At 45.3% G+C, this 22,207-nt stretch overlaps 2 protein-coding genes across 2 annotated transcripts in view; one reads left to right on the top strand and one right to left on the bottom strand.

Annotated features, from left to right (window-relative positions):
- Nucleotides 1–5,308: 5,308 nt before the first annotated feature.
- LOC311224812 (uncharacterized protein) lies at nucleotides 5,309–8,198 on the bottom strand. Its single transcript, XM_084309938.1, has 4 exons — nucleotides 7,972–8,198; nucleotides 7,545–7,710; nucleotides 7,244–7,359; nucleotides 5,309–7,125 (listed from the first exon to the last, which is right to left on the bottom strand). The coding sequence occupies exons 1-4, from the start codon at nucleotides 8,119–8,121 to the stop codon at nucleotides 6,319–6,321; spliced, it is 1,239 nt and encodes a 412-aa protein (XP_084166064.1). The 5' UTR covers nucleotides 8,122–8,198; the 3' UTR covers nucleotides 5,309–6,318.
- A 3,527-nt stretch (nucleotides 8,199–11,725) lies between these two features.
- The window catches only part of ak4 (adenylate kinase 4), a 30,350-nt gene continuing 19,868 nt past the window's right edge, over nucleotides 11,726–22,207 (top strand). The window contains exons 1-2 of the mRNA XM_084310866.1: nucleotides 11,726–11,904; nucleotides 12,154–12,320. Coding sequence (XP_084166992.1) covers nucleotides 12,179–12,320 — 142 coding nt within the window. The 5' untranslated portion in view covers nucleotides 11,726–11,904; nucleotides 12,154–12,178. The remainder of the gene's footprint in view (nucleotides 11,905–12,153; nucleotides 12,321–22,207) is intronic.

The raw sequence follows: 22,207 nt of genomic DNA, 5'->3' as shown, positions 1-22,207 counted from the left end.
CTCTCTCTCTCTCTCTCTCTCTCTCTCTCTCTCTCTCTCAATTCAATTCAATTCAATTCAAAAAGCTTTATTGGCATGAAATTTCACAAATGTTGCCAAAGCACAATTATGACACAAACAACAAACAACATAACAATATAATATCAAAGAAATAAAGGAGATGGTGCGGTGAGTAAAACATGGTACATGTATGTGTCCTACTGGTTGTCCCTTTTCTTGTGACATGAATTGACATATTTTGCAGCTAAAACTGCACATTCTTTCTGCCCCCCCCCCCCTCTCTCTCTCTCTCTCTCTCTCTCTCTCTCTCTCTCTCTCTCTCTCTCTCTCTCTCTCTCTCTCTCTCTCTCTCTCTCTCTCTCTCTCTCTCTCTCTCTCTCTGTGTGTGTGCGTGTGTTTGTTTGCGCTAGTGGCCAGTGTTTGAGATTCACCGAGGCGCATGAGAAATGTGGTGATGCGTAATATCCTACTATCCTACTGTCAACAAGTGTTGGAAATGGAATGCATTGGGGGGGGGGGGGGGGTAGTAATCAACGGCTAATCGATCATTCAGCACAAGTACAGTACAACAAAAATAGGTTTGGCATCCAACCAGAGTACAAATGTAACAGTAAAGTGCAGTAGTAATATACAATGTACACAGGAGATTAAACTGGGTATAAAATACTACTATACTACTGAGTAATAGTGCTAATCATTACTTCAAATGGTTAAACCAGGCCTGTGCGCAGAGAGGGGTCTACAGGTACAGTATGAAAAAAGGGATTATATGCAGGTGTAAATCTCCCCTCTGGGATAAATAAAGGTTTTCAATTAAATTCAATACAGACAGATGTGGATAGATATACTGTATGGGGGCGACAGTGTCTCAGGAGGTAGAGCGGTCATCTGGTAATCGGAAGGTTCCTAGTTTGATTCCCGCTCCTCCTGGGCAGCGTGTCGAAGTGTCCTTGAGCAAGACACTTAACCCCTAACTGCTCCTGATGAGCAGGTGGGCACCTTGCATGGTCGCCTCCGCCGTCGGTGTGTGAATGTGTGAGTGAATGGGTTAAACGTGATGAACAAATTGTAATAAAAAAAAAAGTATGGTAAATATAATTTATATGTATGGTATATACAGCATTATTATATGTGCTATTAGACCATACCATAGGGGCAGCCATAGGCATACAGTCTTAGATAGTCTTATGCCCGCTCTTAACTGGGCGATTTTCGGCCGTCCCAGACGAAAGATGACCAATCGTGGCATAATCTGTGGTCGTGGGCGAAATCGTGGCTCCAAGACGCAGGTCGTACGTCGCACAGTGAGAGAGGTTCAAAGATGACCGACGTGCAAGTCTTGCGATCAAAGATGCCTGCGACACATATCTGACAGTGCTTGATATTCTACGACCAGCGTCAGCTACCAACCAATAGAAATGCAGCATGATGACGTGTGATCAGTGCGACCGCATGATGACGTGTGATCAGTGCGACACATGTGCGTTTATGTGGGACAGTGACTGTACAATCCAATAATGCCGCCCCGCAAACGGACGCCAATTGTGTGGAGTCGTATCAAAGAGGAGAGGCTTGTCGAGTTGTGGCAACAGAAGCCATGCCTGTATGATGTGTCCTCCAGCTGTTACCATGACCGTGTACAGAAGGACAAAGAATGGAAGGAAATGGCGGAGGAATTGCAGCTCCCGGGTGAGTTTAACGTTAGTGGCTAGCTAGCTAGCTAGCGGCTGGCTAGCTAGCTAGCTAGCTAGCGGCTGGCTAGCTAGCGGCTGGCTAGCTAGCTAGCACACACACACACACTATGCAAGTACAGTCTTGTTTCTGTCAGCCCACTTTCAGTGTACATTAACTAACGTAATGTTGTTATTGCGCTTCACAGCCGAAGAGGTGGTAACGCATGCAGCGTCCCTGCGCACCCAATACGGGAAGCTATTACATCCCAAACCCAGTGGAAGTGGGACTAAAGACCCAACCCAGCGACAGACATGGATACTGAAGTACCTGGACTTCCTAAAGCATCATGTATTGCCTCGTCAGTCCTACAGCACCCTGGAGGTATGTGTATATTTGGAAATTGACAATAATAACGTACTTACTGTACATACTTGATTGATTGATTGAAAACTTTATTAACAGATTGCAGAATGGGTACAATACAGTACAGCTCAATACACACAATTGTTAAGGGGATGCAGACCAGAGAAAGACTTTCGTCTTGTTTACATCAGGGTCCCCCATTTTCAATTCATCAGGATTGAACCACTAAAGTTGTCAGACCGTTTATTTCTTAATAATGAATACTATAGTCTGTGGTGGCCTTGACTTCTTAAATTTCTCTTTTAATTACACGTTTAAAATCAACTGGATGAACGTTTCTCTGTAACCCATTCTATTTGGAATTTTATACCAAACTATATATTTTCCATATATCTACAAACTATATACTGTAGTAGCCTTTGTAAAATACCCTGTAACCCACTGCCTCTCGTGGTTTATTGCTTAATTATCACCTTGTACTGTGTCCTACAGTTCACAAATGGTGTCACCTGCATAATCATTGTGTGTATACTTGGTCAATAAAGATTATTCTGATCCTATGTCCTTCATCCAGCTAGATGATTCAGTGACGGACAGCTGTGCTGACACTGCTGAACAAGATCCAGAGAGTGATGACCTTGGGGAATCAGCGGTGTCAGAATCATCAGCACAGGACCCACCAACCCGTACATCCACACCCGCACCCACACCCACACCGGGTGGTCAGGCAAAAGTGGTCCGGAGCAAGCCATGGGAGAGAGGGCTGAACCTTGAGAGAGAGAAGATTGACCTCCTCAAGCAAGTAGTTTCAGACAACAGAGATGATGATGATGAAGATGTAATTTTTGGTAAACAGGTGGGCAGTGAGATGCGTCACGTAACGGATCCTGTTGAAAAAATGCGAGCAAGGCGGTCCATCATGAGGATGATTTATGAATCTCAGGACAGAAGCATGTCAATACGTCAACAGGTGCAGGGTCCTGCATCACAGCCGAATCAGCCGATGTATCGCACCTTCCCACACAACACACCACACCAGCGGCAAACGCAAACCTTTCAACCCTACCACCAGCCTCCTCCCACTCCCAGTTCTCAACCGTCTAGTAGCTACATGGGGATGCTCAGTGAAAATTCAGATACGCAGGCTGAATATGATTACTGATAATCAGTACAACTGGTAGTGTGGTAGTGCCATTGTCCACTTGTTTTTTTTCTTGTAATTTTAATGATGTATATTTTCTGGGTCTGGCGGCCGTGGGCTCTGACTGGGGGGGGGCCGTGGTTCGGTGTCTCTGCGGGTCGAGGCATTAAAGAGGCGTGATGCTTTGGCCCGCGGGGGTGCCGGACACCGGGTCCTCCGTGGTTGGGGTTCGTGGCTGCCTGCCTCAGGAATCTTTTTTTTTTATAGTACGTTTTATTTTCCTCCACTTGTTTTTTTTCTTGTAATTTTAATGATGTATATTTTCTGGGTCTGGCGGCCGTGGGCTCTGACTGGGGGGGGGGCGTGGTTCGGTGTCTCTGCGGGTCGAGGCATTAAAGAGGCGTGATGCTTTGGCCCGCGGGGGTGCCGGACACCGGGTCCTCCGTGGTTGGGGTTCGTGGCTGCCTGCCTCAGGAATCTTTTTTTTTTTATAGTACGTTTTATTTTCCTCCACTTGTTTTTTTTCTTGTAATTTTAATGATGTATATTTTCTGGGTCTGGCGGCCGTGGGCTCTGACTGGGGGGGGGCCGTGGTTCGGTGTCTCTGCGGGTCGAGGCATTAAAGAGGCGTGATGCTTTGGCCCGCGGGGGTGCCGGACACCGGGTCCTCCGTGGTTGGGGTTCGTGGCTGCCTGCCTCAGGAATCTTTTTTTTTTTATAGTACGTTTTATTTTCCTCCACTTGTTTTTTTTCTTGTAATTTTAATGATGTATATTTTCTGGGTCTGGCGGCCGTGGGCTCTGACTGGGGGGGGGCCGTGGTTCGGTGTCTCTGCGGGTCGAGGCATTAAAGAGGCGTGATGCTTTGGCCCGCGGGGGTGCCGGACACCGGGTCCTCCGTGGTTGGGGTTCGTGGCTGCCTGCCTCAGGAATCTTTTTTTTTTTATAGTACGTTTTATTTTCCTCCACTTGTTTTTTTTCTTGTAATTTTAATGATGTATATTTTCTGGGTCTGGCGGCCGTGGGCTCTGACTGGGGGGGGGCCGTGGTTCGGTGTCTCTGCGGGTCGAGGCATTAAAGAGGCGTGATGCTTTGGCCCGCGGGGGTGCCGGACACCGGGTCCTCCGTGGTTGGGGTTCGTGGCTGCCTGCCTCAGGAATCTTTTTTTTTTTATAGTACGTTTTATTTTCCTCCACTTGTTTTTTTTCTTGTAATTTTAATGATGTATATTTTCTGGGTCTGGCGGCCGTGGGCTCTGACTGGGGGGGGGCCGTGGTTCGGTGTCTCTGCGGGTCGAGGCATTAAAGAGGCGTGATGCTTTGGCCCGCGGGGGTGCCGGACACCGGGTCCTCCGTGGTTGGGGTTCGTGGCTGCCTGCCTCAGGAATATTTTTTTTTTTATAGTAAGTTTTATTTTCCTTATACTTTGCACTTTATTTGAAGTTTTCTAGCCCCTGTTGAGCAGTGAACAGTAAGTTCATATACTGTAATTTCTAAATTTTTTTGATATCTTGAAGCACCTTCTTACATTCTGAAACACCTTATTTTACATTCTTTTTTTGTGATCAAAAGGGGGAGCAGAGTGAGCGAGTGCCATTGTCCACTTGTTTTTTTTCTTGTAATTTTAATGATGTATATTTTCTGGGTCTGGCGGCCGTGGGCTCTGACTGGGGGGGGGGCGTGGTTCGGTGTCTCTGCGGGTCGAGGCATTAAAGAGGCGTGATGCTTTGGCCCGCGGGGGTGCCGGACACCGGGTCCTCCGTGGTTGGGGTTCGTGGCTGCCTGCCTCAGGAATCTTTTTTTTTTTATAGTACGTTTTATTTTCCTTATACTTTGCACTTTATTTGAAGTTTTCTAGCCCCTGTTGAGCAGTGAACAGTAAGTTCATATACTGTAATTTCTAAATTTTTTTGATATCTTGAAGCACCTTCTTACATTCTTTTTTTGTGATCAAAAGGGGGAGCAGAGCGTATATTTATATTATAGTATATATTTATTATATATATTGTATTTGTATATACTGTATAGAAATACTGTAATTTCTTAATTTTTTTGATATCTTGAAGCACTTGCTAATCTTGAAGCACTTGCTATTCAAATAAAAAAATAATTACTTTGATAAACCATTCCAGTTTCATTTATTTACATTTCTCAGACAAACAAGGAAATAGAATGAAATGAATAATAAAGCAGTTATAATAAAGACAAAGAAAATGATTAATTACCACTTGTATCGGGGTTATCAATGACCCGTGTTAGATTGATATTTCAATTTTGTAGAACTTCAGGGTCAAGGTCCAGCAGTCTTACTTCCATCCAAGTAAATCTACAAGTAAGCTAGTGACCACTGTCCCTGTTGTTGGTGAGCTGTTGTTTTTGTTTACTCTAACTCTATGTGTGTTGTTTGTTCCCTTGCATTCTCCCCTCTTAATTCTCCCCAACGTTGTACTAATCGGAGACAATGCCCTTCGGCTGGGCGATGAGGTGACCCCCCCCCCCCCCCCTTGATTGGTGCACACGTCTGGTCAGCCCTGAATCAAAAGCTGTAACTTCATACTGAATATGCATTTCAATGGACAATGATGGAAATTAATTAACTTATATGCTTGTCATAAAACTGCCCTGTAGTTTGTGAGGTTAGCTGCCGACAGAGAGACAGGTGGACAGAACCAACCTGATAGGAGATAATTATTATATTATATATAGTGTAGAGGCAAAAACCAACATTCGTCTCTATGTGGGGGAATGGTATCCAACAAACAGTAAAGTAGCAACGGAGAATGAGACACTAGTCTATTAACATTATATCATATCATCAACAGTGTATATTTGCATATCGTATATGTCACAAATGTAACAGTACTATATATGTCATGCATGTCCCTATGTGCCTTTAAATAAAACAGAATAACAAGGTTAGCCTGTAGGCCTACCTATATGGTTATCGTATTTAACGTGTGGATATTTACGTAGCTTAACATGTAGGCCTACATTTGAACTCGATAGGCCCTACAAGTAGGCCTAGGCATATGTTATTTTCTTTTAGGACATGTATAATGATTTTAGGCCCAACAGTTAGGCTATGGTGTATAGGCCTAGTGTTCAAACACCATCTTTATAACCAAAAAAGTACAAAAGGACATTACAACATGTCTTCCTGCCAATGCACAGAACCTGATGGTGAGACAAAGTATTGTTTCAGTGTGTCGCGCTGCTCCTTTGCAGTTCTGTTGGCATTCCGATCCCTGCTAGCAGGCACTGATGCCAGGGCGGCATCACTGCGCCAGCTCCCAGGGATGATGTGGTGGTCCTCATCCTCCGTGTCGACCAGAGCAGGGGGGATGTAGGTGTCTGTGGCCTGGGCTCGTAGGTAGTTGTGCAGGGAGAGAGCAGCCAGGGTTATCTGGGACACTGTATCTGGTTCTAGGGGAATGATGGTGAGAAAGACTCGCCATTTGTTGGCAAGTATGCCAAACGCATTCTCTACAACACGCCTCGCTCTTGACAGTCTGTAGTTGTAGACACGCTGGTCATGGTCAAGCTGTCTGAAGGGGTATGGCTTCATCAGGTGTGTGTGGAGCGGAAAAGCCTCGTCTGCAATGAACATGAAAGGGGTGACTACATCTGTACCTGGCAGACTTTGGGCTGGCGGGACATTTAACTGGTTGCTGTCCAATGCCTTTTTCAGGTCACAGTGGGCATAAACACCTCCATCAGACACTCTGCCCTGGGTTCCAATATTCGCATAGAGGAAACGATAATTGGCGTCTACAACAGCCATCAGGACCACAGAGAAACGAGACTTGTAGTTCCTGAAGGTGCTCCCACTGTTGCCTGGTGGGCGGATGGTGATGTGTTTTCCATCTATGGCTCCGAGACAGTGAGGGAATTGCCAATTCTCCTGGAAGCCACTGGCCACTGCTCTCCACTCAGCCTCTGTAGTCGGTGTCTACACAAACAGACAGACAGACTGCATCAGAACAGTGACATGAATCTATCAATATTTATCTGATCTAGGTATGATTGTCCCATATGTTACATTCTAGCTGCTTCTAAATGGATCTTACCGTCAGGTGATCCTTCTTCAGGACCTGGTGCAACACCTTGCATGTCTCCTTGACAATCACACCAACAGTGCTCTGTCCAATACGGTACTGGAAGCTCAGGGAAGTGAACGACTCTCCTGTCAGCATGGAGAATGATTGTAGAATATCATTTATGTATGCGCGTCGACAAATAAATGTGCCAAACTGCAGCATATCAGAACTATTAGACTGACACATTCTATAGTTACATTCTGGTCACCGCGGATACACTGTAGCCTGAGTTCACTTGGGTTTACCCTCCACTACAACCCCTGATTATTACCTGTTGCTAAGTATCGCAGTGTGATGGACAGTCTCTCTCTGGCAGTGATCGCTCTCCTCATCTGGGTGTCTGCTTTGGAGATATAAGGAGCCACCAGCTGTAGCAGATGATCGAACTGTTCCACATCCATGCGGAGTAGACTTCTGAATCCACTTCGATCATCTGTCTAGAAGTACAACAGGCAGACTTTAATGGGTGCATTGAGAACAACACAAGCTAGCAGTGAGGTAAACAAGCTCAACATTCATTAGGAGGGTACGACACATGTAGCGTTAGCATGCTGACGTTAGTATCTAGAAGTACAACAGGCAGACATTAATGAGTGCATTGGGAACAACACAAGCTAGCAGTGATAACAAGCTCAACATTCATTAGGAGGCTACGACACATGTAGCGTTAGCATGCTGACGTTAATAACGTTACTTACCTCAAGTTCCATTTGCAGGACTGGCATTCCCAGTTGGCCTCTTTTCCCTAGCCACGACTTTGTTCTCTTTCTCTTTTTTTTAAATATAGCCGGCCTCTCTAGGCACATAAAAGCCACTATGGCAAGTGTTCGCTTCCTGGACATTGGCATGTTCACAGTCTGCTTCTTCTTCGTATCACGACCGTCTTGTTTACAACTCGTCAGGTTGACGCACACTGATGACACACAGGATAACGCTTTATGATGATGCTACGCTTTATTATGACGCTACGTAGTCTGCGTCGTAGCCTACGACTCTCATCGCACAGTGTACATGCATCAGATTGATGGTCGTACCCAAGATTATTCAATTTGTGTCGCACAGTGTGGCTTGCAAGGAACTTATAAGATGCAAAATATCTCCCAGTTAAGAGCGGGCATTAGACCAGTACGACTATGGTTATTACAGTCTTAGATAGTCTTAGACCAGTACGACTATGGTTATTACAGTCTTAGATAGTCTTAGACCGGTACGACTATGGTTATTACAGTCTTAGATAGTCTTAGACCAGTACGACTATGGTTATTACAGTCTCTTAGATAGTCTTAGACTAGTACGACTATGGTTATTACAGTCTTAGATAGTCTTAGACCAGTACGACTATGGTTATTACAGTCTCTTAGATAGTCTTAGACCAGTACGACTATGGTTATTAGAGTCTCTTAGATAGTCTTAGACCAGTACGACTATGGTTATTACAGTCTCTTAGATAGTCTTAGACCAGTATGACTATGGTTATTACAGTCTTAGATAGTCTTAGACCAGTACGACTATGGTTATTACAGTCTCTTAGATAGTCTTAGACCGGTATGACTATGGTTATTACAGTCTTAGATAGTCTTAGACCAGTACGACTATGGTTATTACAGTCTCTTAGATAGTCTTAGACCAGTACGACTATGGTTATTATTACAGTCTTAGATAGTCTTAGACCAGTAAGACTATGGTTATTACAGTCTCTTAGATAGTATTAGACCGGTACGACTATGGTTATTACAGTCTTAGATAGTGTTAGACCAGTACGACTATGGTTATTATTACAGTCTTAGATAGTCTTAGACCAGTAAGATTATGGTTATTATTACAGTCTTAGATAGTCTTAGACCGGTACGACTATGGTTATTATTACAGTCTTAGATAGTCTTAGACCAGTAAGATTATGGTTATTATTACAGTCTTAGATAGTCTTAGACCAGTAAGATTATGGTTATTATTACAGTCTTAGATAGTCTTAGACCGGTACGACTATGGTTATTATTACAGTCTTAGATAGTCTTAGACCGGTACGACTATGGTTATTATTACAGTCTTAGATAGTCTTAGACCAGTAAGACTATGGTTATTATTACAGTCTTAGATAGTCTTAGACCGGTATGACTACGGTTACATTTTTAACATATCAGGGGCTTAATGGTGTAAGATATATATATATATTTGTATTATTATTATTAATTTTTTATCCTAAGGAAGGAGATTCGTCTGCGTGTGTCCAAATATCTCCTGCTAATAATAAGTAGACACTCCTCTAACTATGGGAGCTGCACTGGGCTTGGCTAACATTGCATCTGTGCTCATAGCTACTCATACCGAGCTAACCAAGTGGCTAAATATGGAGCTCAAACAAGGAGGAGGTTTCACATGCAGGTGCAGGTGGATCTACAGTTCAGTCAGTGTATACCCTAAATGTGACCCCCACCCATTTCTCTCTCTCCGTCACACACACACATACATACACACATACATACACACAGACACACACACTCCCCTTAACCTACAGTACATCACCCTCCTCCTGTCTTCCCTCGGATGTGTAAATGCCAGTAGACGTCTCTCTATCTCTCTGTTTCTATTTATTTTTTATCTCTCTCTGTTTCTCTGTCACACTATACCTACTGTTTTTTTTTTATCTACTTTTTCTCCCATTTTCTATTTTTCTCCCATCCCAATTTCGTATTTGTCCAATTATACCCTCTCCTGTCTCGAACGCTGTTAGACCATGCCTCCCACTGGTCGGCTGCAATGTGGACGAAGCCTTGCATCACGTGTCCCCTCCGGTACACGAGGAGGCAGCCGTCGCATCTTTTCACCTGCACAGCGCGATCTCTCAGCGGCGGGGGTCTGCGTGGGAGGGACACGCCGCCCCCGTCGCTTCCTGATTCTGCTGCGCAGGCGCACCAACCGACCTGTAGGTCTGATCCCCACCCACCAGCTTCCCACCCCTAACACTGCCAATTGCGTTAGTATGAACGACCAGCTAAGCTGGTAGCAATGCCGAGAGCTGGGCTCGAACCCAGCATCTCCTGCATTAGTGGCGAGCGCCTTGCCCACTGCGCCACTTAGCCGTCCCTTACACACTATACCTACTGTATAACCCTAATCCCCTTACCCTATCCCAACCCCAGTCCACACCCTCATCCACCACCCAACCCCCCTTCCACCACCACACCTCCCAGGCAACACTGATCATCCTCACCACTATCATCTTGAGCATTAACCCCCCCCCCCCCCCACAAAGTTGCTAAATAAACAAGCCATTTCAATTACCTGTAGCTTGAAGCATCACAATCTTCATGTTTCTTCACTGTATTAGAAAGCAGCTTTCTCAGGTGGTTCATTTTCAGCACTTCTTGATTGACAATTATTCTTTGCCAGATTATCTTCTCACAGAAGATTTTGTAGCTGACATCAACATGCACACGCACGCACACACGCACGCACACACACACACACACACACCTACACACACACACACACACACACACACACACACACACACACACACACACACACACACACACACACACACACACACCTACACACACACACACACACACACACACACACACACACACACACACACACACACACACACACACACACACACACACGCACACACACACTTAATGAATGCATGTGCCCAGGGTTGGGCAGTCATGATTGCTACAGACAAACAGAATAAGTGGTCAAGCTTCACTTTTAAAATGTGCAATGTGCCGGAATTATGAATTGCTCATGAATGATATAATAACTCACTCTGCTTCCGTTTCTTCTAAGGTCCCAGTAGCTGTTGCAGTTGATTTAGTCAAGAATCTGGTGTACTCTCTGTACAGGACTTGCACCTCCAAGGCCACAGTCTTTTTCTTGGATATGCAAAAGAATGCTGGTGTCTTGCTTCATCTGGGCAGCTTTCAGCAACCGGCCTTTAAATAAAATTGGAAAATGACATGAGTGTGTGTTGTGACTGGGAGAATTTCTTTGATTGTATTTGATAATTAACTCAACAAGCAGGCCTGTGGCCTCACTCACCCCCCCCCCCCCCCCCCCCCACACACACACACACACTAGGTCCTAGGACAATAGAGCTACAGCATGCTGTGTGTGTGACTGTGTGTGTGTGTGTGTGTGTGTGTGTGTGTGTGTGTGTGTGTGTGTGTGTGTGTGTGTGTGTGTGCGTGTGGAGACTCAGGCGTATAAAAGTATATTGGATCATGTCTCCAGCACCCCCACAGCCGTAGCTACAACCACTTAATGTCAAGGCTCTCATCCACATTCATTCATTGTCCCTATATAAAGACTACAGCAACCAGGTCCCCCCGCGTGCCGCACCACTTCCTGCGCACAAGAAAGTCGTCCGCATTTCTTCTGGATGTCGGGGAGGCGCTGAAAAGTAGGGCGTCAAGGAAGCTCCTTCATTCATTCGCAGAGAACGATTTTTAAAGACGCAGGCGACCCTCCTGCAGGGAACGGAAAAAAAGACGTTCATCTCCATAGTTCATCTGAGTTCATCTGAGTTTCCGTGTCTGTGGTATCTGGTGCAGGTCGTGTCTTCTGTGTGTGACGCAGAAGTAACTATAGTAACACATTCCTGAGAATTCCGCGACAATTACACGTTGGTAAGCGAGTACATTATCTCTAAACGGATGGTTTCTTTGGAGTTTTTGCACGTTTGTAAACGAGTCAGATTGCGCTTTTTATTTCTCCGATCACATTTTTGTTGTTGCTTTGAGTCAAGAAGATGCAATGGAATGCATTGTAAACAAAGAAAATCGAATGACTAATAATAATAATAATACTAATTGTGTTTATCATCATCGTATTTTTGTGTGTGTGTGTGTCTGTCATGAAAATATGTGATGTCGCAGCAACAAGGAATAGTTTGGAGAGAAAATGGCCAAATTGTTCCGAGCCGCTATCATGGGTCCGCCGGGCTCGGGCAAGGGCACCATCTCGGAGAGGATCGCGCAGAGGTTCGGGCTCCAGTACATGTCCAGCGGACACTTCCTGAGGGACCATGTAGCGGCCAATACAGGTGGGTCAAATGTATATATACTCTCTTTTCTGGACTCTTTTTGTATCACAAACAGTACTGTATTTGAAAATATGGTACGTCATAAATGTATAGATGTAGCAGTACTGTCTATCTGTATGTCATGTGTGTCATATGTTATGATGAATTGAAAATGGGGGACCCTGATGTAAACAAGACGAAAGGCTTTCTCTGGTCTGCATCCCCTTAACAATTGTGTGTATTGAGCCGTACTGTACTGTACCCATTCTGCAATCTGTTAGTGTTAATAAACTTTTCAATCAATCAATCAATCTCCAAATGGACCGAGACAAGAGTCATCATCGAACGAAATGTGTAGGCTGTGTTCTTATAATAATAAATTACAATACGAATGGATAATAACGACATCATAATTATTGTTGCTGTTATTGTTATTATTATTAATAATAATAATGTAGACTATAGAATCATCAGTCATAATATTACTATCATTATCGTTGTTGTTGTTGTTATTATAACAGCTTCCACCGAGACAGCCACAACTTTCAACACCAGCCGCAGTTTCGCAGCTCAGGTTCATCCGAGGTGACGCGGCTCGGCGGACAGCAACTTGTCGTTGTTATTATTATTAGCGCGCATTATTATAACAGCTGTCATTAGCACGATTAAAGGGGTATTCCACTGAATTTCAGGGTTAAAATGGGTTTCTCACATCGGATGCACGTTGCAAAACTCCCGTGGAAAACAATAGAGAGAGAGAGTTTAGAGTCCCTCCCCTCTTTGTGGCGTTGAGTCACCGGAGTATGTTACAGCTCCATTGGGATTTGGATTGAAAATAAATGGATTTAGGGACTTTCCTCTGGGAACTATTAGCACGAGGGCCTACAAACTCGTAAAAATGCCAGCAAACATTCAACGACCCAAAAAAAAAAAACAGTCTCCCCCAGTTTCCTCTGAAGCGCTCCCATTTAAAGCATGAGCTCCAGGCGAGTGGAGGGGAGAGACCAGAGCAATACCTGGTCTGCAGCTCCTCTGAGAGAAACCTGTGCACAAATATGAACCGACCAGTCCTAGCAGGTCTGGTATGCAAATCTGGTATGTCATAAATGTATAGATGTAGCAGTACTGTCTATCTGTATGTTATGTTATGATGAATTGAAAATGGGGGACCTTGATGTAAACAAGACAAAAGTCTTTCTCTGGTCTGCATCCCCTTAACAATTGTATGTATTGAGCTGTACTGTACTGTACCCATTCTGCAATCTGTTAATAAAGTTATCAATCAATCAGGCCTATGGTATTAATACGTGAATTCTCAAATTGAGTGGTATTCACCTTTTACGATAGTTACAACTTAGTAGGGTAGCCTAGGTTAGGTATATATATATTTCATAACATTTCAACCCTTTATTTCAACTCGTGAGACACATGAGGTTACCCTCATTTACAGCATCGACAAGCTCACAAAACAAAGAGACAGTTTATCGGCAAATTCATACATATAGGCACAACAAATACAAATAAACAATTAAACAAACATGACAGTTACAAGTCGAGACACGTGGTGGTCGGAGATCATACTTTAAAATGCAGCAAGAGAAGGAAGAACCTTCTGCTTCCAGAGTCAGCTGGAGGACATTCCAGGTGTTGGAAGCGTCAAAGGAAAAAGCTATTATTTTAAGTTATATTCTTTATATTATATTCTTTGCTGTCAATGTAGCCCAAACGTACCCTCTTCCGTTCTAGAGCTGTACTTTAGTTTAAAGCATCTGAGCATCTGAGACTCTGACCTGCCATCAGAGTCTTGAACACTGATCTCTCCACACACAAGCACACATGAGCACACACACAACACACACACTGTATACGCTCACACACTAGCAGTCACATTAGCATGAACACACACACACACATGCTGCACACGCTCACACTCAACGGTCACTTTACACAATGAAAGGTCACTTTAAAAACAAGAACAGGAGTGGTTCTTGTATAGTAAACAGATGGATAGCAAGCTAGCATAAGGACACATAGTATAACTGTAGATTGTATAGTATATCATTGTATAGTAGTGTACTCAAGGGGTTTATCCTTCCAATAAATTTCAAACATAAGACCCAGTGCCCTCATCCGTAGCTAACAGTGTATTGCACTATCGCAGGACCTTAGCATGTCTTACCATGCTTTTTGTAAACTTTATGTACATATACCTGTTATGTCTTATTCTTATTACTTGTATTATTGCACAAATGTCTTATTCTCATCCTATTCTTATTATTGTATTATTGCACAATCGTTGCGGGCAAGACCCCCCGCATTTCACTGTATGCTTGTATGCCGTGACAAATGAAACTCTTGACTGACTTGACTTGACATCTCTGTCGTCCTGCTTGTTAGCTAGTGGGACTAATTCTGAACCACGGTGTGTTGCCAGAGTTCTATGCACCACTAACGACGCTGAGCAGCGGCCTTGAGTAAAAACACATGTGCATGGCAGTGATAGACTGGAGCTGTTCCAAGACCCTGCCTTACAGTAACACAACCTACTGTAACAGTACAGTAACACAACCTACTGTAACACAACAGTAACACAACCTACTGTAACACTACAGTAACACAACCTACTGTAACACTACAGTAACACAACCTACTGTAACACAAAGTAACAGTACTGATGTGGTCGGAATCACCATAGATTTATAGAATCTTCATCCATATTTCATTAGTAATGTAGCCCTGATCATGTCCTCCCTGAAGAGACAACTAGAGTCTCTCTTGCACTAGTGTCAGGTTGTAACATTCCTAAGAACATAGTTCATGTTAGGTGACCTCTGACCCTCGCCTGGGGTGTTCATTAGATCTTCATGTTACATTTACACATGGAACGATAAAAGACAGCAGGTGAATCAAACAACTAACCAGTATGTCACCCTGGTCTCAGCACAGAGATCTAAAGGTTCCACTTCTAAAATGGTCAAATAATAGCTGTTTTACTTGTAGATCAGCACTGTAGGAAGACAAGACCACATGACCCTTAGGGGAGTCAGCAACAGGTGTGGCTAAAAATGATTGGAACCTCAGGTCTCTCACGGGAGACCACCTTGTTTACTTAAATAGAGGAAAAACCGGATGCTTTTATAGAACTCATTCAGCAGAAAAGGAGGACAAACCAGAAAGTCTAGGATGCTTCATTGAAGATTTTGGACAAAGAGAAACGAACTAACTGGGTGAAACTAACCTCTCTGGTGTTGCTTGTTCTGTGTTAGGCTTAATAGTGAATGCGGTATCAATTGATTCAGTCTCTCCAATACAATAATTCATATTTAATAATTGATTTGTTGATGTTATGTGATAACGTCATAGCGTCATTATTGTAAAATTGTCGTAATATACAGTATGTAATAATTAAAATGGAAAATGGATAATTGAAAGAAGTCGTTTTGCAACCTATTTTAGACAAGTACATACGATCACAGGTCACTGCAGCAGTCAGGTCAGAGTGTGCCTGGCACAAAAACAAAAGAGGGGTGGGGGGCTCACAGTTTCAAAAATGAGTGTGTGGGGGGGGGGGGCATTCACAAGCCTGATGGCCTGTGGGTAGAAACTGTTTGGCAGTCTCGTAGTCCTGGCTTTCAGACTCCTGTATCGCCTGCCTGATGGCAGGAGGTTGAAGAGTCTGTGTGCTGTCTTAATTATTAATGATGTTGTGTGTGCTCTCCTGGTGGCCCTGGTAGAGTATAATTTATGTCCTGAAGTGAGGGGAAGGCTGCTCCAGAGATGTACTGAGCAGTTTTATATAATCACTCGCTGGAGTGCCTTCCTGTCCTTAGCAGTGCAGTTTCCATACCAGACCGTGATTGAGCTGGTAAGGACACTATCAACCGTACTTCTATAGACATTTTGGGTGGCATGCCAAATTTTCTCAGCCTTCTTAGGAAGTACAGTTGTTGCTGGGATTTTTTCATTATCTGTTGGGTGTTGTGAGCCCAGGTGGCCTGAATACTTTCCACAACAAATTTGTGTTTCCGCGTCTCTGATTGGCCATGCGCGTTTCTGGTCATGTGACATGTGCGCCAATCGTGGGACCACAAGTTTTTGGATGGTTAAGCTTAGGCGCTCTTTCGAAGTTGGTTAAGGTTAGAGTTTGTCTTAGAGCATGGCGATAGAACGCCTGCCCTGATTCCAAACTCTAACCTTAACCAACTGCGAAAGAGTCGCCTAAGCTTAACCAGTGATAAACTAGGCGTTAGGTAGTTTGCAGGCTGTTAGACCCGGAAATAGGCGTAGAACTTGCCGTCCCACGATTGGCGCACATGTCACATGACCAGAAACGCGCATGGCCAATCAGAGCACAAAACTCGAACGCGGAAACACGAATTTGTTGTGGAAAGCATAGACGCGCCCAGGTGAGGTCCTCGCTGATGTGGGTTCCGAGGAATTTAAAGGTTTTCACCCTGTCCACCTCTGTCTCTCACCTATGTACAGAGGTGTGTACTGTACACTCCTCCGTGGGTCAATGTAGTGATGTTATGTAAACAGTGGAAGCCATGGTAAAACCTCCTCCACCCTGCATCCACTCTGCTTTAAGACTGTTTATACAACAGTTAGTTCCAACCAAGCCACCTGATTGGATGAGAGAGTTCCATGAGTGCTGATAGGGCTGGGCGAGGCCAAAAATTATATCGCGATAACGATAACAATATCATATCACTTGATATAGATAATTATCTATATTGTTATAAGTATAAAAAAATATATATATATGTATATATATTACTTTAAGTTGCAGGCAAGAAAGACAAGTATGTCCACTGTCTCTGGTTTTAAAACTGCCCTGTTGCAGGTCAAAAATAAATATTAAGATAAAGATAAAGATATTCCACCCCCCCCCCCCCCCGATATAGATTATTAAAATATATCGCGCTAATTATCGTTATCGTTATATCGCCCAGCCCTAAGTGCTGATATTCAGTACAAACAGCACTGGGACTTTTAACTATATGTATCACTCCACCGCACAGGTGTTCTATTAATAACCGCTAATTAGGCAACGGTCCAAGTTCAAGAGCGCAGCTGTGGAACTATTTGTTAACGGAGCTAAATAAATTATAACTAATAACTAATACATGGCAATTGTAGAACTCTTGTATAAAAGCAATATCACACGAGAGGTCGTGCTGTTATACTGAATATTTCATTTAATTTCAAACCTTTATTTAAACTTGAAAAGGCAACTGAAGTTTCCCTCATTTACAGTCACGTCGAGCGTACATACAGAGTTAAGCAAAAAAGGCATATAAAATCACACAGCATATACAATCATAACACTTTTACACAAGTAAGGATAACAATCAATTAAAACATGTACAACAACGTACAAAAAAGAAAAATGTTGTCATGTGTTTCTTTTATTCATCCCCTCGGGGGAAATTCAGGTGTCATAGCAGCCTTGGGGGGGGGGGGGGGGGGGGGGGGGCAGGCAGAAGAGGTACCTACCCTGTTCTTATAGCAGCCTGGGGGAGGGGGGTACAGGCAGAAGGGGTGTCTACCCTGTTAATATAGCAGCCTGGGGGGGGGGGGGGGGGGGGGGTACAGGCAGGAGAGGTATCTACCCTGTTCTTATAGCAGCCTGGGGAGGCGGGGGGTACAGGCAGAAGGGGTGTCTACCCTGTTAATATAGCAGCCTGGGGGGGGGGGGGGGGGGGTACAGGCAGGAGAGGTATCTACCCTGTTCTTATAGCAGCCTGGGGAGGCGGGGGTACAGGCAGAAGGGGTGTCTACCCTGTTAATATAGCAGCCTGGGGGGGGGGGGGGTACAGGCAGGAGAGGTATCTACCCTGTTCTTATAGCAGCCTGGGGAGGCGGGGGTACAGGCAGAAGGGGTGTCTACCGTTAATATAGCAGCCTGGGGGGGGGGGGGGGGGGGGGGTACAGGCAGGAGAGGTATCTACCCTGTTAATATAGCAGCCTGGGGGGGGGGGGGTACAGGCAGGAGAGGTATCTACCCTGTTCTTGTAGTAGAAGAATGTCACTGCTTCCCATAAACAAGGCTCACCTCTCCCATATGCGCTATGTTGTTTTGCATACATTGTGATGACCTTCTTGCAAAGGTACCGTAACCGTAGTGCGTATGGATGTTGCTGTCTCTTGGCCAAGGTCTCTCTTGAGAAACAGAGTTCATCTCAACGGGACTTTCATTTACATTTTGTAATTTAGCTGAACGCTTTTATCCAAAGCGACTTACAAGTTCTGTAAGACAAGTCAGCAGGAAGGGTACGATTCTTACAACTGAGTAATGTCAGATCTATCTATCTATCTCTATCTATCTATCTATCTATCTATCTATCTATCTATCTATCTATCTATCTATCTATCTATCTATCTATCTATCTATCTATCTATCTATCTATCTATCTATCTATCTATCTATCTATCTATCTATCTATCTATCTATCTATCTATCTATCTATCTGTCTGTCTGTCTGTCTGTCTGTCTGTCTGTCTGTCTGTCTGTCTGTCTGTCTGTCTTCTGTCTGTCTGTCTGTCTGTCTGTCTGTCTGTCTGTCTGTCTGTCTGTCTGTCTGTCTGTCTGTCTGTCTGTCTGTCTGTCTGTCTGTCTGTCTACCTACCTACCTATCTATCTATCTATCTATCTATCTATCTATCTATCTATCTATCCATCCATCCGTCTATATTTGTATCCATTGTAAATAACTTAAAGAACTGTTATTCACTGTGTTAAAGCTGACAATTGTCACAACTATGTGTGCACACAGGGCATGCCTTCGCATTCCTCACAACAGCTCCTGTTAGGAGCTCCTGTTACCACCTTCTGTAGTGTGGTAATGAAAGGTTAACCTTCTGTAGTGTGGTAGTGAAATGGTTAATCCTTTGTAGTGTGGTAGTGAAAGGGTTAACCCTTTGTAGTGTGGTAGTGAAAGGTTAACCTTCTGTAGTGTGGTAGTGAAAGGGTTAACATGTAGTGTGGTAGTGAAAGGCTAAATAAAAAAATTTTATTTGAATTTTTTACTTTTTCTCCTGTTTTTCTGTGTTTTTCTCCCATCCCAATTTAGTCGTCATGCCAATTCCCCCCTCCCCTTCCTGGTCGTTGCTCGCATGTGCCCCCCACTGGTCGGTCTATGGAGGGTTGATAGATACTATCACATGTCCCCTCCGATACATGCGGAGTCAGCCAGCCACTTCTTTTCACCTGCCAGCGCGAACTCTCATTGGTGAGGTGTAACGTGTGGGAGGCTCACACTACCCTCACCATCTCCCTTCCTCGCTGTGCAGGCGCACTGACCGACCTGTAGGAGTCGCTGTTTACGACAACCAGACTACCACCCTTCGACTCCCCTCCCGCTGACTCTGCCAAATGAGTCAGTATGACGGCCGGCCCAAGCCGGAGGCAAAACGCTGACAGCTGGATTCGAGACCGGTGTCTCTTGCGTTGGTGACAAGCACAATGTCCGCTGCGCCACCCAGCCGCCTAATAGTGAAAGGGTTCTGAGCCAGATTTATTTCATGTATTTCATATGTATTGCTGTGTCTGTGTGTTGTATGTCTTGTGTTCCACCGCGAAGACAGCTTCCTCTTGGTGGTGAGGAGGCCTCTGTGTCCCTCCATGAAGACAGCTTCCTCTTGGTGGTGAGGCCTCTGTGTCCCTCCATGAAGACAGCTTCCTCTTGGTGGTGAGGAGGCCTCTGTGTCCCTCCATGAAGACAGCTTCCTCTTGGTGGTGAGGCCTCTGTGTCCCTCCATGAAGACAGCGTCCTCTTGGTGGTGAGGAGGCCTCTGTGTCCCTCCATGAAGACAGCTTCCTCTTGGTGGTGAGGAGGCCTCTGTGTCCCTCCATGAAGACAGCTTCCTCTTGGTGGTAAGGAGGCCTCTGTGTCCCTCCATGAAGACAGCTTCCTCTTGGTGGTGAGGAGGCCTCTGTGTCCCTCCATGAAGACAGCTTCCTCTTGGTGGTGAGGAGGCCTCTGTGTCCCTCCATGAAGACAGCTTCCTCTTGGTGGTGAGGAGGCCTCTGTGTCCCTCCATGAAGACAGCTTCCTCTTGGTGGTGAGGAGGCCTCTGTGTCCCTCCATGAAGACAGCTTCCTCTTGGTGGTGAGGAGGCCTCTGTGTCCCTCCATGAAGACAGCTTCCTCTTGGTGGTGAGGAGGCCTCTGTGTCCCTCCATGAAGACAGCTTCCTCTTGGTGGTGAGGAGGCCTCTGTGTCCCTCCATGAAGACAGCTTCCTCTTGGTGGTGAGGAGGCCTCTGTGTCCCTCCATGAAGACAGCTTCCTCTTGGTGGTGAGGAGGCCTCTGTGTCCCTCCATGAAGACAGCTTCCTCTTGGTGGTGAGGCCTCTGTGTCCCTCCATGAAGACAGCTTCCTCTTGGTGGTGAGGAGGCCTCTGTGTCCCTCCATGAAGACAGCTTCCTCTTGGTGGTGAGGAGGCCTCTGTGTCCCTCCATGAAGACAGCTTCCTCTTGGTGGTGAGGAGGCCTCTGTGTCCCTCCATGAAGACAGCTTCCTCTTGGTGGTGAGGCCTCTGTGTCCCTCCATGAAGACAGCTTCCTCTTGGTGGTGAGGAGGCCTCTGTGTCCCTCCATGAAGACAGCTTCCTCTTGGTGGTGAGGAGGCCTCTGTGTCCCTCCATGAAGACAGCTTCCTCTTGGTGGTGAGGAGGCCTCTGTGTCCCTCCATGAAGACAGCTTCCTCTTGGTGGTGGTGAGGCCTCTGTGTCCCTCCATGAAGACAGCTTCCTCTTGGTGGTGAGGAGGCCTCTGTGTCCCTCCATAAAGACAGCTTCCTCTTGGTGGTGAGGAGGCCTCTGTGTCCCTCCATGAAGACAGCTTCCTCTTGGTGGTGAGGCCTCTGTGTCCCTCCATGAAGACAGCTTCCTCTTGGTGGTGAGGAGGCCTCTGTGTCCCTCCATGAAGACAGCTTCCTCTTGGTGGTGAGGAGGCCTCTGTGTCCCTCCATGAAGACAGCTTCCTCTTGGTGGTGAGGAGGCCTCTGTGTCCCTTGCAATTGATTTGGTCTGAGGGGCAGTGTAACTGTTTAAGGAGCACGCCAACATTATGGGAAATGCATTTCTCCGTCTTCTCCAGAGTCAATAAGATAGATACCAATTTCCTCTCTGTGCGCTCAGTAGAAAGCTGGTCCCTAACCGCTTCCCATAACGTTACCGTGTTCCTTTAAACAGACCTCTCCAACTCTTCTCACCCCTACCCAAAAGGCATGTGCACTGTGAATCTTCCTGGTTTACAAAAACGTAAAGAGCTCTATATATGGGCGTGTTTCCACCTCCCATCTTAATTCCATGCCCGGAACCTGCGCCTCTTCCCCCCCGCGCTCCTTCACCCACATCCTGCAAACTAGTCCGACCCACAGGATGTTACACATGGCGGGATTCTCCTCCCCTTCCTGTTTCGCACCAACACAGTTTCCTGGCCCTTGGAGTTCATTCAGTGCTGCCCTTGGATGACTTTGATTTGATTAATTTAAGAAATCCAGTCCAAAATGCTTGTTTTTCCATCTATTCATAAATGCCAATGGAGCTCTGCCAGAACTTCCCTCTGCACTGGGACAGTGCTAAACACTGTGAAGACTGGTCTGAGGTCTGGGCAGAGCGAGACTAAAAGCAAACAAACACTATAGCTACTCTAACGGGACTGCATTTACAGCAGGGCTTTTTCTGGTCTTCTTAACGCACTTAACAACTTATGCCTCACATTCACCCATGTGGCCAAGGCATCCATGCACAGCTGGTCGGGAGCAGTTAGAGGTTCAGTGCTTTGCTCAAGGGCAACTTTGACATGAAGTTGGAAGGAGCCGGGATGGAACCGGGAACCTTCAGATTACCAGACATCCGCTCTACCTAGGGATGGGTACCGAATTCGGTACTTTTAAAGGT

The sequence above is a fragment of the Notolepis coatsorum genome, assembly GCF_963971535.1.
Source record: "Notolepis coatsorum genome assembly, chromosome: 3".
In the NCBI taxonomy this organism is placed as follows: domain Eukaryota; kingdom Metazoa; phylum Chordata; class Actinopteri; order Aulopiformes; family Paralepididae; genus Notolepis; species Notolepis coatsorum.
This window is presented reverse-complemented; position numbering and strand designations above follow the sequence as displayed.

What these genes read in the sequence shown, in the direction of transcription:
- LOC311224812 (XM_084309938.1), bottom strand. Translation starts at nt 8,121, where the DNA reads ATGCCAATGTCCAGGAAGCGAACACTTGCCATAGTGGCTTTTATGTGC. An exon ending in ACTGCGATACTTAGCAACAG is followed by an intron (nt 7,360 to 7,544) that starts GTAATAATCAGG and finishes CCATGCTGACAG; the next exon opens with GAGAGTCGTTCACTTCCCTG. An exon ending in TGAAGAAGGATCACCTGACG is followed by an intron (nt 7,126 to 7,243) that starts GTAAGATCCATT and finishes CTGTTTGTGTAG; the next exon opens with ACACCGACTACAGAGGCTGA.